This window comes from Athene noctua, chromosome 10 (assembly GCF_965140245.1).
Source record: "Athene noctua chromosome 10, bAthNoc1.hap1.1, whole genome shotgun sequence".
In the NCBI taxonomy this organism is placed as follows: domain Eukaryota; kingdom Metazoa; phylum Chordata; class Aves; order Strigiformes; family Strigidae; genus Athene; species Athene noctua.
Genome location: NC_134046.1, coordinates 17,926,257 through 17,941,854, shown reverse-complemented (window position 1 = coordinate 17,941,854; position 15,598 = coordinate 17,926,257). Strand labels below are relative to the sequence as shown.

The window sequence follows — 15,598 nt, the reverse complement described above, 5'->3', positions numbered from 1 at the left end:
AATCACCTAGATTAACGTTGTAAGACTTAAAATTGTGAGCTGACAGGGTCCAGGGTCAGAATTATTTTAGATCCATAGAGAGGGAGTTCCAACACTAGCAGCCAATCCAAACTGGGAAATGTGGAGAAACAATAGCAGGACTGTGAAAATTATGATACTGGATATCCCTTGTCAAATCAAAGCCCAGAGAACAGAAAGACATATGCATTTGGTTCTGGGTGAATAACAGAAACATACATTCCAATAAAAGCATCAGAAATGTCCCTGTGAAGGGACACATGTAAACACTTCCTCCACTTAAAAGTTGAGATTTTGAAAGATTAGCAAACCCTTTCACAGTTCCATGGTTTCAAAAGTAGAACATTCAACTGGCAGTACAGAAAGGTACATGGACTCCAGATATTTCCACAACGTGCATGTTATTTTTGCATGTGCTTTGAACACTCACCAGAAATAGAAACTCACTCTTACCTTCATTGATGTTGCTGAAAACCGAACACTCATTGTGGCCAGAGCATGCTTTGATGAAGTCAGCCCTTTGATAAGCTTTCCCCCACAATGATTGATCTGTTTAAAAAAAAATATGTCAGTCAGAAATACTAGACAAATATGAGACATAGAAGAGGCAGCTAAAAGCTTCAATAGCAGATTGTCCACCAATTTGGAAACTAGTTACAGCACTCCCATGAGATTATCAGATCAGAAATACCAACATTTGGTAAAGCTAAAGCAAGAAATTAGAGACATGACTACTGAAAAGTGAAATTCAAACATTTATTTGAACAAAGCTTCTTCTCCATTGACTTTCTGCCTGTCTCATGTATTCTTCAAGGTGAAACTACCCAGGCAGTTTAACAGGACACTATTTTACTGTTACCAAAAAGAGAGGTACCTCAAGCTACGGCTCTATCTGCAGACACATTTATTTAGGTATCATATGTTCATTATTGTAAATAAGACAAAAGAAATGCCTAGGAATTGAAGATACTAATCTAAGCTTTTAATACACTAGCTAGCTAATTGCACAGACTAAGTTTAAGATTACAAAGTCTTCTTTCTGTAGCTCAGTTTGGAACACCACCACCAAAGGTCTCCTACAGTCTCTGTCCAGCAACCAGGTCCTTTCCTGCAGAGTGTCAAGTTATCAGGGTAAAGACACTAAACAGAGACACAGAGCTCTTGCCACCCACGAAAAAGGTTTTTCCAGATTACCACTGTTAATTTTTGGACATGAAAATGTCACTCTTGTGACAACCCAAAACTTTTCATGAATATAGTTTAAAAGTCTTCAAAGACCAAAACCCTGTCCTTTTTTCCCCCACACTTCAAGCAAAGCTACACCTGAAACTCTCCATGCTCCCAGGAAAGAGGAAAATTGATACTATTCTGCAATATGCAGAATGTTACTCTCCAGCCTGCTGTAGTTTCTTTCCCACAGGAAAATGTCAATAAATCACTAACTTCAGAAATCCACCTCAGTTCTTAACCAGTTTAGTCTCCCATATCAATGAGACAAGTGTTCATGTACTAGAAAATGTACGGCATCCACCAAAGGCGGACACAGTACAGACTGCGACAAAATCAGATACTCTCTCTCTGGAAAGATCTGAAGTCAGGAAAATATTTCTTAAAATACTCACTGAACAACTTCTACTAGAAACCCTGCCACTCTCACTGAAAGCAGACCAATAAAAAAAAAAATCTGCAAATTATCAAGCAAGAAGCACTATACCCAAAAGTGTACTTTCACAAGCAAATTTCATGTCAGAACATTTTCACAAATATTTGGTGCTTTCCAAACAAAAATTACTTTGAAATAAGAGACCCCATAATAACCAATTGGTTAGATCTTCAAGACAATGGAAATCCACCCTGTTCTAGGTTCTGTGTATATGCTGGAAATCACGTTCTTTTTGAAGACACACACAGTGCAAGCTATTCTAAACATTGAAATCTGGTGTCCTTATTTCTGAGACTTGTGAAAAAATAGTTTCACAAATGAAAGTCCTAAACACTGCACTCCCCTATTCCAACACCAAATCAAAGCATACAGTTACCAATTCTGAGAGATATGCAGCAGACCTGGCATTCACAGAGCCTCTATAATATGATAAGTATCTCAGTCATACCTCTATTTGATGAAGTGATTTGAAAATTGACAGATCAAAAGGCAAGAGATGCTCCTGAATGTTACTGGTTCCAAAAGGTCCCCCTGTTCCTGTGACCTAGTAATCAACATTTAAGAACAGAGTTAATGCCCATAACCCAATTTGTGTGCATTTCAGATAGTCTTACACAGGCATTAGGACAAATACAGGAGCTTGGAAGGACAGCCAAAGATACAACCAATTTTTCAAGTTTAGAATGATTAATGAAACTTGCAGATTAACTCTTCAGGAAAAAAAAAAGTTAGTTGCTCCAGCTAAGTGCACTGAACTTGAACTGCCACCTTGTGCTTGTATTTTGTAGGACATGGGGAATGCAAAAAAAATACCATAGACAAGACTGACCAAGGCTTCCATCTCAGATGGCCAAGCCAGAGCTACATGCACTAAAAACAACTTCCTTGAAACATCTGGATACTCCAAGTCAGAACTGTCTTCAGTTCTACTACAGCGGATGAAATTCAAGGCATTAACAAGATGGGTTTGAAGAAAACATTAGACACTGGTACACATCTAATAAAAATGCATCCAATATTTCCATGTGGTCATTGGATTCTGGCCTCAGAGCATGTCAGCAGCATAAAAGACAGGTGATTTCATTTATGTTTGCTGTGAATATATTTTGGGAGAAATCTCCACGGTTTTTGTCTGGTCTTACCTGTATCTTACAAGCTCTAAAGTTGCCCACTCACATGCATTCAGAATAGCCAGAAATTCTGAAGATGAGTATTTTTCTAAATAACATGGTCTTTTCCAGCCAGAGAATTTTCTGTTCAGGGGATTCTATACACACAGAGGATAGCAAAGGCAACTGAAGATCCACAGGAATACCAGTACAGTTGTGGTTTTGCATTTGCAACTTCTTATGTTCTCCAGTGAAGCTTCCCCCAGTCCACTACTTTATTTCCCCTTTGGACACACCACACAGTTAATGTAATAAAGGGGCAAAAAAGTGGTTTTGAGCTGTAGGAAGCAGCATTAAAAAAATTACTTGGGAAAAGTCTTTCCAATTCACTTATTTGGTAGGAAGAAACCAAACTGGCTCAGAATAAAAATTACCTGTTTGAGGCCATTTTAACTTTTATTCTGAAATAGTATATTAGCTAGAAATTCAGGGCCATCTCATCTATGAAACAGGTTTTCGTTAGATTGTTTCATTTTTTTTAACTTTCAGATACAAAGGTGAGAAAGGGGATTGGATTTATATACCTATACATGTACACACATGTATACATATACACTGGCCTACCAGACAGTGTCTGTAAAGAATGCAGGGTTGAATAATATTTATCTATCTCCCCATGCCTACTAACACCCACTAAGATTCTGTGACTGCATCTCTACAGAAAGCACTGCTGAAGTAACATTGGAGAATCAGCATTTTTATTAGAGAACTGTATGTGTATCGAAGGTTGACAGAACAAACACCTGTTTAACTTCTAAATGCTTGCAGGTGTTTACTATCACTTTCTTGTGCATTCAAACTAGACTCCAAAAGCATGCTAAGAATCAAGTTAGTCTGGCAGAAACATCATCTCCGGTATTTGTGCAAGTATAGCTCACCTTTAAATACTTGAGTCTACAAGTGAAATCCAGAATATGACCTAGATCTGTTTTGGCATCTCCATTAGCACATGTAGGCTTCCCCTGTAGCAACTGCTGAGTGACAGCATATAACTGCAAGGGTCTGATGGTGAAGACTTCTCCAGCCATTAGCAACTGCTCTCCTGAAAAACAGAATACTATGGTATCAAACACAGCTGCTGCAATAGTTACAAAAGAATAAATAGTACATGAAAGATCTAATGTTAGAGATTAAATGGTTGTCATTTATACTCTAAACTCACAACTGAGGTACTAAAACAATGTCTTTTTTTGCCACTTTAAACTAGAATGGCTGAATTAAGATTTTATGGGTCTTTAACACCAGACTACAACAGGTGTTCAAACAGGCACTCTCATCATACAAGCCTGAAGCTCCTAATGGCAAATTTCCCTCAATCTTAACAGGCCTGGAATCAGATAAAAGTTCATTTATATAATGTAAGAGATACTAAACTTTTTCCAAGGTATCCCTAAGTTCTATAGCAGTTAGGACTTACTCTATCCAGAAAAACCACTGCCTGCCATCTAAAAAACAGACCTTACATCTTTTGCTACGTTGCCTAAATGCAGAATTGTAGCAAATATGTTTTCTTGGAGAGTATGAGAACTTTCACCACACTAATACCAATGCAAACTCCCAGAACAGTAAATGTATTATCTGATAATATTTTTACAATCCCATTTCATTCTAGGAACAGTAAGGAACAGCACCCAAAAGCCTCTCTGAAGGCATGAGAGCTAATGTGAACTACAGCAACCAGAACACGCACATGTGGAATTAGTATCTTTCTCCTCTTCCTTTTAGGGACATCAGTTTGACTTCATGGACAAGAGAGCATCAGCTTTCATGATAAGCAGTATTCTCAGAAATGCTCTGAGGAGTAAAATTCCCTTTGGCTTCAGTGGGAGCAAATCCAAGAGTCCATCTGCACATTACTGGAAGGCTACACTAATATACAACAGTCAGACATCAATGATTCTGGTATCAGTGAGACCGCAGGCACTACAAAGTCAGCAAAGATTTTTTTCAGAAGCTTCCTTAAAATGTTCCAAAATTTGCTGGGTGGACCCTCTGAAACGGCTTCACCTAAAGTTAATTTTGTGCCAGAATGATCTGAAGTGGCATGCTGAAACATGCTTCATCTGTCACCTCAGCCAACTGGAATTATACAGTAGCATCTAGCATGTCCTTAAAAACAAAATTAGCACAGGTTAATCCTCTGACTGCTAATGGACCAGTTAAGAGCTGTTGCTGTTACAGTAAGTGCATGTTATTTCCATCTGCCAGCCTCAGAAAGGGCCATCCCTTAATTAACTGACCAGAAGGACTCATCTTTTCTGAATTCTGGAAGAACAGTATTAGTTTAGATAAGTGCCCTCTTTCACTTAACATGTACTATATCAGGACTCACTGATATAAACCAAACTTTCTTACAGGTTACACCAAAACATACCAAGACAGAAAGCTTAACAAAAGCTTCTGATCACAGTACCACATCCTGTCCTTCAAGGACACATAGTAGTAGGCCCTTTCTAATACCTAAATTCACCAGTTTCTCTGTTTTGTTTCCAAACACAGCTGCACAGCTCCTCCCAAAATGCAGTTTGAATCAAAGTGCAAACAGCAAGAAAAAGGTGAAGAGAAAGAAGGGGAACAAAGTCTCAGTCTGATATGGAAGATTCAGATCTCTCATTGTCTGGAGAATAAATATCACAGGCATATGAACACAAGCACAGAGGAAACCATTCCAGTTAAATTCTTGCAAGTTCCCTACCTTTGTGGAAGAGCTCTTCAGCCAATGCAGCAGTAATCCCATTGATCTCCTGCAAAGAATAATCCATTGTAATAGAGTTATGTACACTTAAGGCTCCAATTTTTCAACATGTACCTTTGCTGAAGTGTCCTTTTTTTTCTGCAGTACAGGACTTTTTAAAAACAGAAATCAACTGTGATTGTGTCTTATGGATTTCTATGTAACTTGAAAATACTTTATAAAAATGACATGAAATAATTTAATTTCATATGCTTTTCATTTCCAATATGGAGGATACTGAACTATATTTAAATAATCGCATATATTAGAAAAGGGCAACAGCAATACTGCAACTATTGCTAGCCATCATTAGCCCAACTTGAAAGAAAGCTCCGTTTTGAAGAAACTGTTAAAAGTATAGCATTATTAACATTAAGAATAATGCATCGAACACTCAACATTCCTTGGAGTATCACTAACAGACAGAAAACTTTAGATTAACAGCTACAGGGAAGAAGAGAGATATAAGAAGTAATCAGTCTTCTGGACTTCCAACTCTATTATGCTTGCCACAGAGTAATTCAAAAGCTGCTTTTCCCAATCCTCCATCTTCTCCACCCTTCTGGACCTACCCAGGCGCTCAACCTCCAGAAGGAAAGAAAAAGGCTGAAAACTCTCAATGCAGGGATTTGTTCTTTCTCAATCTGAAGGTGCACAAAGATCAGTACAAGTGTTTCCCACCTGGGCATACTTCTCTCCACAAAAAGCAAATGCTCTGTGGAAGTCCAGAAATAGTTCTGAGCATTTCCAACAGTTCTCTCTCAAAAGCCCACAAAAAGAAAAAATAAAGCTATTTGTGATAGTGAAGCTTCCCCTAGGCACACGCATCTCATTTTAAGGTAGCTGCAAAGGATAAACAGATATTATGGATCGTCACAAAATGAATATTTGATGAGTTTACTCTGCTGACAAATCCCTCATGATTCCTACCAAGGGAATAAATCCACAGGACATCTGCAGCAGACAGTTTAGCTCATTTGATGAGGCAGGCATTTTAGAAAAGCACATTCTTAGTATAACTGAAACCCCACTCACTGAGGATGAACAAAGCCTCCACACCACAGTTTTGAGAATAACAAGCTAGAAGCTGCATTCCAAACAAAATTCAACAATTCTGACTCTCATTTGAGTAAGCCAATTACACTCATCTGGCATGCAGAGACTTAACTGAAAATTATACTCTGTATCCTTTTCATCATCTGGGACAGAGCAGAATTTTTTTCAACATTTATAACCAAAACAAGATTATGACTTGGACTGTTATGACTAAGAAGCAAAAAAAAAGCAACTCTATTCTTCTGTCTACAAGAGACCTCTGTCTTAGCTCTAACTACTTATATGCATCAAACCCACAGAAGTCCATTGTTTGCAGGTGTCTTAGCAGTTTGTGGGTATTCAATTCTTTTCCTGCAAAAGCTTCTATCTGTAAGTTAAGAAACCAGATCTTTTACGATGACAAAATAAGACAGTGCAACAAAATAATCATCCCCATATCACTGCAGACATCCTATTTAATGTCAAAGTAACAACAACGTTTTACATTGCCCTCACATGCAACTGCTTCTCTTTCCTAAGCTGTACCTGGCTTTTCCCTGTGACACGTAAAGGCTTTAAAGTGGTTTTAATGTATTTATGGTAGGTATTTCTAACTCCATTTAGTTCTATTAAACCAGGAAATAAAATTAAACTATTCCTACTGGAAATACTATCAATAAGAACAGACAAAATATTGCAGCATTCCTATATAAACTAATGAGGCAATATTAGGGATTGTAATGGCTCAAGCATGCAGATGGGCTGTCTGGTAACAAAGGTATTTTAAAGGATCAAAGTTCTGCAGGAAAGTTATTTTCCAGTAGAACTGCTGTGGTATTTAGCTTTTCTGCTGAATAACTGACTTTTTTTGGGGTAAATATTTAAAAGTACTCTAAAGTTCCAAGTTGAGTTTATACCTCAAGTCAGGCTTCCCTAAAGCAAAGAAATTCAGATTAAGCAACAATTTTGCTCTTACTACACAAGTACAGTATAGAAACAGGGAACCATTCATATCCAAAAAATGTTAGTTCTTTGGAAAAGTAAAAAAGGATGAACATTACAACAAGAGGAAGAAATACAGCCTAACTGAAAAACGAGAGGGACTAGGAAGAATTTCTGCCTGCATAAAAACCTTTGTTGAAGTTATAGTACTGAAACGTGAATGAAACAGACATCATTGAATAGAGTAGCCAGAGAACAGAAAAATTATGCAACTTTCTGGTGATAAGGAAGTTTACTCTATCTGAACAGAACTGTCCCTACGTTATCACACACATTTTTAATACATTTAAAATCGCTAATCCATTTTAGATCATGACAAACTAGTGCTTCTCACTCAAATATGCAGTGTAATAGCAACACTATGAAGTAAACCTTCTACTGTTTATCTAAGTCAAACTCGAGAGTCTCACCAAGATAATTATGTTCACATAACAACTAAAATGGATTTTTCTTTGTTGCTAAAGCTTAATTAACACACCTAATGGACCACTTGTGACTCATTTCTGAAGCCTTTATATGAAACCATGAAGTGACACCTCAGCACATCCCACCCCAAAGCAATTACTGCTGCTCCTTTCCACTGAGTTCTGCAGTGCACTCTCCTCTTCATAAAGTTTATTCTCCCTCTCACAACATGATACCATACTGCAAAAAAGGCTAATTAGAGAAGAGATGAACGAACAAATTGCAATCTGAGCATGAAAGCAAGCCACTGCTTCTTTCCTCAAGCACACTTTACCGTAACATTCTGTCTGCTGGCTGGAGCTATTTCTCCAGAGGCCACTCCATCAGTGTGCTTCTGATGAAGAAGCACCATTTTTCTTCATTTGGGAATCAACTGTTTCAGTAAGAACCACAGCTCTAACCATTAACCACTAAGTAGAGGTGTGTGTGGACCAATTATGCAATGTTCCTTCAGAGAGCCAGCACTATTGACTTCAGCCTAACAACAAATTCAGCTTCAGATTTATTCACAGCTTCCAACTATCCTGCCAGCATTTATTTTCTCCTCTTAGAGTCCCTACCCACACTACTTGCCAGCCCAGTATCTACTGCAATAAAAAGCAGCGTCAAAAATCTTAAAAATATGCTTTGTTTGTTACACTGTGCAAAATTCTGAAAAAGAGCACTTTCAGCTGTTTTATGAAGATTCCATATTATTCTCTCCAAGTCAGAGAACTAGGGAAAGACACTTAGGTCTCCATTTCATACGCTAAAAATATAACTTACATATAAATGAAAGTGTAGGAAGTGTGACAAAACTTTTGGAGCAGTAACAGGGAACTTGACTAGCAGGGTTTGCAGGTAGACCTCTAATTCCTTTTGTCTTTTCTCCACCAGGCTTTTAGAATTTTTTCCAATAATCTTCTTAGGAGGTAACAGATTTTTATCTATCTTCTTTTCTGAAACAAGCTGAAAGACAGAGACCAGAGTTACTACCCAACTCACCATCTGAACTTGCACAAAAGATGCAATGGAACACATTAAGAGCATGTTGCCCGATCCTGGTAAGATCAAAAAATAAATTCAGTAAATTTAGCTATTGACTTCAAAGTATCAGGTATTTTCAAAAAGAATATTTTATCATAAAATGATGAGAAGTTTAATAATAGTGTTTTTTGAGAGAATCACTCACAGCACCATAGGGCAGAATGTAACTAAAGTGATAAAACAGAGTAACTGGTGCATTTTTGAGAAAGCAGCCCAGTCTTGAATATAGTGGACTTTCCCTTATTTTCACGTGCTGTTTTTAATCAACACTAGTTAGTAGCTACCCCATGCTACTGTCTAAGGACAGTTTTATCATCCACCCCTCCCAGAAGAGACTTTGCTCCAATCCAGCTTTTGGTTACCAGATCAGCTGATCATAAACATCTCTTGGCAAAATGTTTATTGACTCTAGCCTGAACTCCACTCTTTCTGACACAAGCTTCTGTCCAAGGCTGAAGTTGTCCACGACCACCTCCCCCAGTTCAAGAGGGGAGTGTAAGAGGGGCAAGTTAATATTGTTCATACAAAAAGGATTTAGTTTGCAGCTCAGATGGTATCTGGCAGATATTCTTGCTCTTTATTGAGGAAAGAGTTTATGTCCCATACAACAGAACTACACAGTCTGTACAATGTTTTGTAAGAGACCAAGGCCACAGATACAATATCTTTACCTTTTCATGCAGGTCATGGAAATCACTGTAACGATGTTTGACTGTCCACTGATGATTGCCAACGCTGACCTGAATAATGTATACCTGAAAGAAAGAAATTAAAGGGAACTGTAAAGCTTTTTGTCTTAAAGAGAAGATGACTGTGAGATGTGCTGGTTAATGTAGCACTATAAGGTGATTCTACATTCTTGAAGTATCATAGCTAACTAAAAGCTAATTCAAACTCTAAAGTGACTTTGCAGATGAAGGATGCCTAATCTCATTCACAAGGTTGCTCCACACATAGAAACATGCAGGTGCTCCCTCATGTAAAGCAATAGCTTTTATTTTTGCAACCCAAAGGTTAATAACCAAGATCTCTAACCTAATTTTTCTGAAGATTTCTGCTAGCTAAATTGGTATTCATAGCTATCCACAACAAGCCTAAGACAGCAGCATCCCTTCTTCAATCTACCAAGTTCCACAAACAGAGGAACTTGGCAACCATCCTGCTGTCACTACATGGTTAAGCAGAAACCTGGAGCTTAACTCTTCAAAATCTAGACAAATCCTTTGGTTGAATATTAACTGGTTTATTCCTTTTAGGGTAAATAACACAAGACAGCTTCCTGAAAGTTACAATTGTGTCCAAAGAATCACTAGAATTATTTCAAGGAACCCAACATTTCTTTACACAAAGCTAAGTATTTTTAACAAGCATGTACCAAACAATTCAAGATTTTCATTGTAGGTGACTTTCTAGATTGAACATTACTGGTTCTGCAGGAAACTCACAAAACCTTTGGATATGCCAGAAGCAAGTCTTCCTAAAGATACTTTAAAGGTACAAAGTAGAAAACAAACAAGGCTCAGTAAAACCAGTTCTACAGCTATTTGAAAGCAACAAATAAACTGTGCTATCCAATCCAACTGTATTCCGGGGGGGGGAAAAAAATGTAATCAAATCTTGAAAGCATTTAACACAGTTAAGAACTTGCTTACTACCACATATCACACAGACCTGACTCATAGCTGCTATGAGGATGATGCACATCTGGTTGCTAAACCCACATGAGGATACAAAAAGCTTCAACAGTTTCGATTTGTTACGTAAAAGGCCAGTTTTCACTTATTGTTAATACAGACCAGCACAATACCAAACATTAAATAGAATATCACTTGCATTTTAAAAGATGAACTGTATCTCATACCAATTATATTTCTGTAAGCATCTGATACTGACTTGCTGAACAAAAACCAAGTCCTACAGAGAACTGAATCAAGATGTCTGACTAGTGCACACAGCAAGCAACACATCAGTGTTCAGATGAGTACTGAAAACACAGATGAATGCCTACACAGAATTACAGTCTCAATTAAGGCCTGCATCTGCTTTCCCATCATGTTGTGTTGTGAAACAGCAGATCATGGTTATTCACTGTGCCAGTGACAAACTAGAACAGGAATAACCTGAGCATTCAAAAGTTCCTCATAACCCTGAGGAAAGTAAGGAAAGACTCAAAGAAACCAGAGGATTAAAGTTAGAATAAAGTAGTACTACATTTAGAAGCCATAATAAGAAGACTAGTTCTTTTGAAAAGCTGACTGTGCTAAATTATGGGAGATCAAGCAGTATAGCTAAATGCAAAGCAGATTGAGTAAACAATGCATAAACCTCAGATTAGACACAGAAAACAGTAAATTTCACAGCTCCCACCTGACAGTTCATAAGACAAGGAAGGAATGCCCCTCCTCTCAGTATACAATACAGTCTGAGTAAAAGTGTAAATAAACGTTTCATATGTTTTTACTGAAATGGAAAGCACTGACCACTTCTAGAAACATAGCACCAAGCCAAACAGATAGTCTAGTCAGGTTAAAGTGAGCATTTACATGCACTGATACAACTCCTCAAATTAAGTATTTAAAAAGGCACAGCATTCCCCATGTAGAATGCAGCCAGAGCTGGCAGTACATATTCACCCCTCAAACAGCATCAGTTTGCAGAATGACAGCAAGTGATTTCACATGAATCCACAAGCTGCCATTATCTTGAAGAATAAATACAAATGCAATATGCTTCTGTGCTCCAAAGACTTGTTCCAATACATAAATCAATCCTTTTAAAGCAAGATAACCCTAAGTCTCCAAAAAAGTCAGATATCCAAGTTCATCTTCAATTAATTTTGAGTGCACTAATATGATAAGGCTGACAGTTTAAATTAAGATTCTTCAGTGACTGCCTACCTGTCAAGCCAACTGCTAGAAAGCATACATGGAGAGATGATGAAATTCTCACACTGCACTGTCTCCCAGATATAAATACACCATGTGAAATCTCCAGCCATATTTATGCCATAAACTGCATTTCTATTGAGATAAAATGCAAGTGTTTACATTCACAGGTTTTCCTCCTCCCCATGTCTCTACCAAACTCTTCTGTGTAATAAATTTTGTATGTCTTTCTATAAATCAGCTGTTTTGGCCAAGTTCTACATTGTAAAGTACACAGTCACTTCAAACTCTTTGGAGTTAAATATTCACATTGCCAAACAGCACTCCTTCACCTCCCTAAATATTTAAAGGTGAAATATATACTACATTTTTTTTTAAGATGTATAATTTTTAAACCAGCTGTTAAATGAACAGCAGTGATTCCAGACTGCATTTTGTTTACTTCCTGTACATTTTACAAAAGCCTGCCCATCATCTCACTTTACATGGAAAACTTGTATTTCTAAAGTAACCCTCATCCACCTTCGTATACTTCAGTACTGCCAAGAAAAAGACAAGCACCTCACTTAGATGACAAAGCTGACCACACAAAGACTGGGACACAGGTGTGACTGCAGCCCGTATGTCCCAAATTCCAGAGCAGTGATGCAACCGCATCTCCTCCTCCCTGCCTGGTCAAGTAGTCAAGACTGTTTACACCCATTCAAGGAAGCCACAGGATTTTCCTTAAATATCAAAGCTAGTATTTATATTAAAAACAGCTGCAAAAGACAGGAAAAGCAGGAAGGCAATTTTAGGCCAAACAAATGCATAGCAGGAAACAAATGAAGCACTGGCAGCCTTGAGGCCTTCTAGCAATCAGCCAGACTTGAGCCAGCATCTAGCTGGACCAGCACATGCGAAAAACCATCAAGTGCTGTATTTTTTTTCTGCTGGATTTATCCACACCTGCCTTCCACCCTAACTCCTCCAACAAGAATCACATTTTTAAAAATGCCTTCAAAAATACGCAGAACTGTGGGCCTCCCTCATATATTTTACAGGATTTCATCTCACAGCTGACAAATGGATATCATTAAAATAACTCCTTCTATCGATATTATGAGCTTTGAACTATGGCGTACAACAGGAATCACATATGCCAAAAGAAAAACAACTCCTTCAAAAACAAGGATGTAAATAGGACTGCTGCCACCTTGACTACTACATGTTAATGGATAAAGATGCAGTTTGCTACTGCTGTATTTCCTTTCTCACCTTTATCAGATTTGACTGACCTGCACCATCTAATTTCTTCATTTCTGCTGTGGTACAGGTCTTTATCACACCTTTAAGTGCCACTAATCTAATTTTGAACACAAAACACAAATGCTAATTTTTGTAAAATATTTCACCTTCTGAATAATTTTGTTAAATTCCTATTTTCAATAAAAGATCTATTCCTACATTTCTACTGGCTTGGGTCTATCTCATACAAACAGGCTGCAGGCTTGAAGTCCTGCTAACAGTTTTAGGAGGTTTACACACAGATAAGCTTAATGCCACGACTCCTTCAAAAATACAGCAAGAGAATCAAAGTAGGACCAAACACTGGTAAATCTTGCCTTTCAACACCCTACTTTTAAAGCTTCCAAGAAAAATGGCATTAAAATAGCACAGTATTTCCAGAACCATAATCATTAAAAAAGAAATCTGGCCTTGAAAATAAAAGCTTCCTTGAGCTTAGCTGCAGCAGCTTAAAATGTTATCCCCCGACTATAAGCCCATCTGCTGAACACTACCTGCAGCAAAGTTATATGCCTGAACTACAGCTCAATCTAACACATTAACAGTACTACCAAAGGTTGGCTGTACCACAATACTAGTTTGTAGGCAGAAGCAGCAAAGTAGCTAATGTTTCACATCCCATGTCCGTAACCTCCAGTGGAACAAGCAGTAGATAACATTTTGACATTTTCTCAACTAAATTAACTTAAATTTCTCATTCACTGGTATTGCAAAATACGAATGAAAATTCTCAACACCAACATTAACACTGCTGAGTCTTGGTTCACACCTGAAATGGAAGTTTCCAGTTACCATGACATAAGTCTCACTGTGCCTCTCGGCTGATCAGGGACTGTGAAAGCAAACTTGGTCGGGAGAGGAACCACATCCTAACACACACAGTGGTAACATCTCCACAGCAGCAGCATAGTTTCCGTGAATACACATCACATAACTAACATAAGAGAAAGAGCTGAAACAATTTTCAAGAATTTATTTTAAGCTTCTAGCCAGCTCCATCACCGAATGATCATTCAATTTTTGTCTGTAAATATGGCTACTCACCACCTGACAGTCTTTCCCACACAATGTTTCAAGGGTTGTCAATTGGAAAGTAGTCAGGCCCTTCATGTACTATAGCTGTGTAAATCCTCCATCCTACTGAAAACTCAGAAATCACTCTCCTGTTGCTCTGCTTTCTCTAGGTACCTTTTCAGAGGTATCTGAAATATTACTGAAGTATTACTTGTAACTATTACACAACTTTACAAATACTGCCTTTCTAGATTATTGTTCCCCCTTCACTTTTCTCTTTCAGGTTCCTACAGCATTCTACCTGATGTCATTATGTGCACACTACCAAAAAAAAAAAATCATTCAAATCACACCAAAATGAAGTAGCAGCAGAAAACATTTTTAGTTATATAACTAAAGGGTGGTGTGCTCGAGATGTTTTCTGTCTGCAATTATGCTGAGGTTTGTTTTATGATGAGCTTCTTCCTGAAAAACAGACCAATTAGCTCTTGGTAGAATGCAACCAGTTAAAAAACAAGTTATACATCAAAAATTTAATTCCTTCTCCAAACAAAAACGCTACTGAAAATCTTTCATTTTTTTTTTTGGGCAGGAGAAAAACTGTCTATCCCAAGTCATCTGATTTCCTCTGAAAATAAGACTAGCTTTTCAAGAGGGATTTTTACGATTATTTTCACTTGAAGGAAATATTTCCTACTATATTTCGTCCAGCTTTAAAAGCCATGTTTACTCGGTAACAATTTTTCATAATCATACGCAGATACACACACACACACGTAGATAATATAGATATACGTGGGCAAGTACATGACATTTCCAAACTCGGCCTCCACTGAAACACCAGCTCTCCCAAAGGGCCAAAGCTACGAGGAGCTCAGGGGCCGATTTTCACCGGGTGAACCCTCAGCCCCGCTCCCACACGCCTTGGGGGCGGATTTCCCAGAACACGCGTCCCTCCACGGAAGCAGAAGCCGCTCGGAAACTTCTGCCAAATTATTTTCGCTCTGACTTTAGCGTGGATACAAAACGGGGCCGAGAACTGCTGCCTGGCTTCCTCAGAGCCGGGATGGACACAGCGGCACTAAGCAGGAGCCAGTGCGGCACCAAGCCCGGCCTCAGCCCGCTCCCCCCGGTACCCCGCAGGCTGCCTGAGGCGGCGGCGAAGCGGGCCCGCTTCCCCACAGCTCACCCCCTCACCGCCACCATCAGCCGCTGCCCCGCACGTCCCTCACGGCCTCCCCGCTCGCCTCCACAGGACCGGCTCCGCCACCCCCCCGCCCCGGGCCGCAGCCTCCCTCCG

At 38.7% G+C, this 15,598-nt stretch overlaps 1 protein-coding gene across 2 annotated transcripts in view; it reads right to left on the bottom strand.

Annotated features, from left to right (window-relative positions):
- Window positions 1-15,598, bottom strand: part of NISCH (nischarin) — a 32,151-nt gene that overhangs the window by 16,334 nt on the left and 219 nt on the right. For both annotated transcript variants that reach the window (XM_074913984.1, XM_074913985.1), the window contains exons 2-7: window positions 9,784-9,867; window positions 8,852-9,034; window positions 5,546-5,594; window positions 3,729-3,892; window positions 2,130-2,225; window positions 472-567 (exon numbers count right to left, since the gene is read on the bottom strand). In XM_074913984.1, the coding sequence (XP_074770085.1) occupies window positions 472-567; window positions 2,130-2,225; window positions 3,729-3,892; window positions 5,546-5,594; window positions 8,852-9,034; window positions 9,784-9,867 (672 nt within the window). The remainder of the gene's footprint in view (window positions 1-471; window positions 568-2,129; window positions 2,226-3,728; window positions 3,893-5,545; window positions 5,595-8,851; window positions 9,035-9,783; window positions 9,868-15,598) is intronic.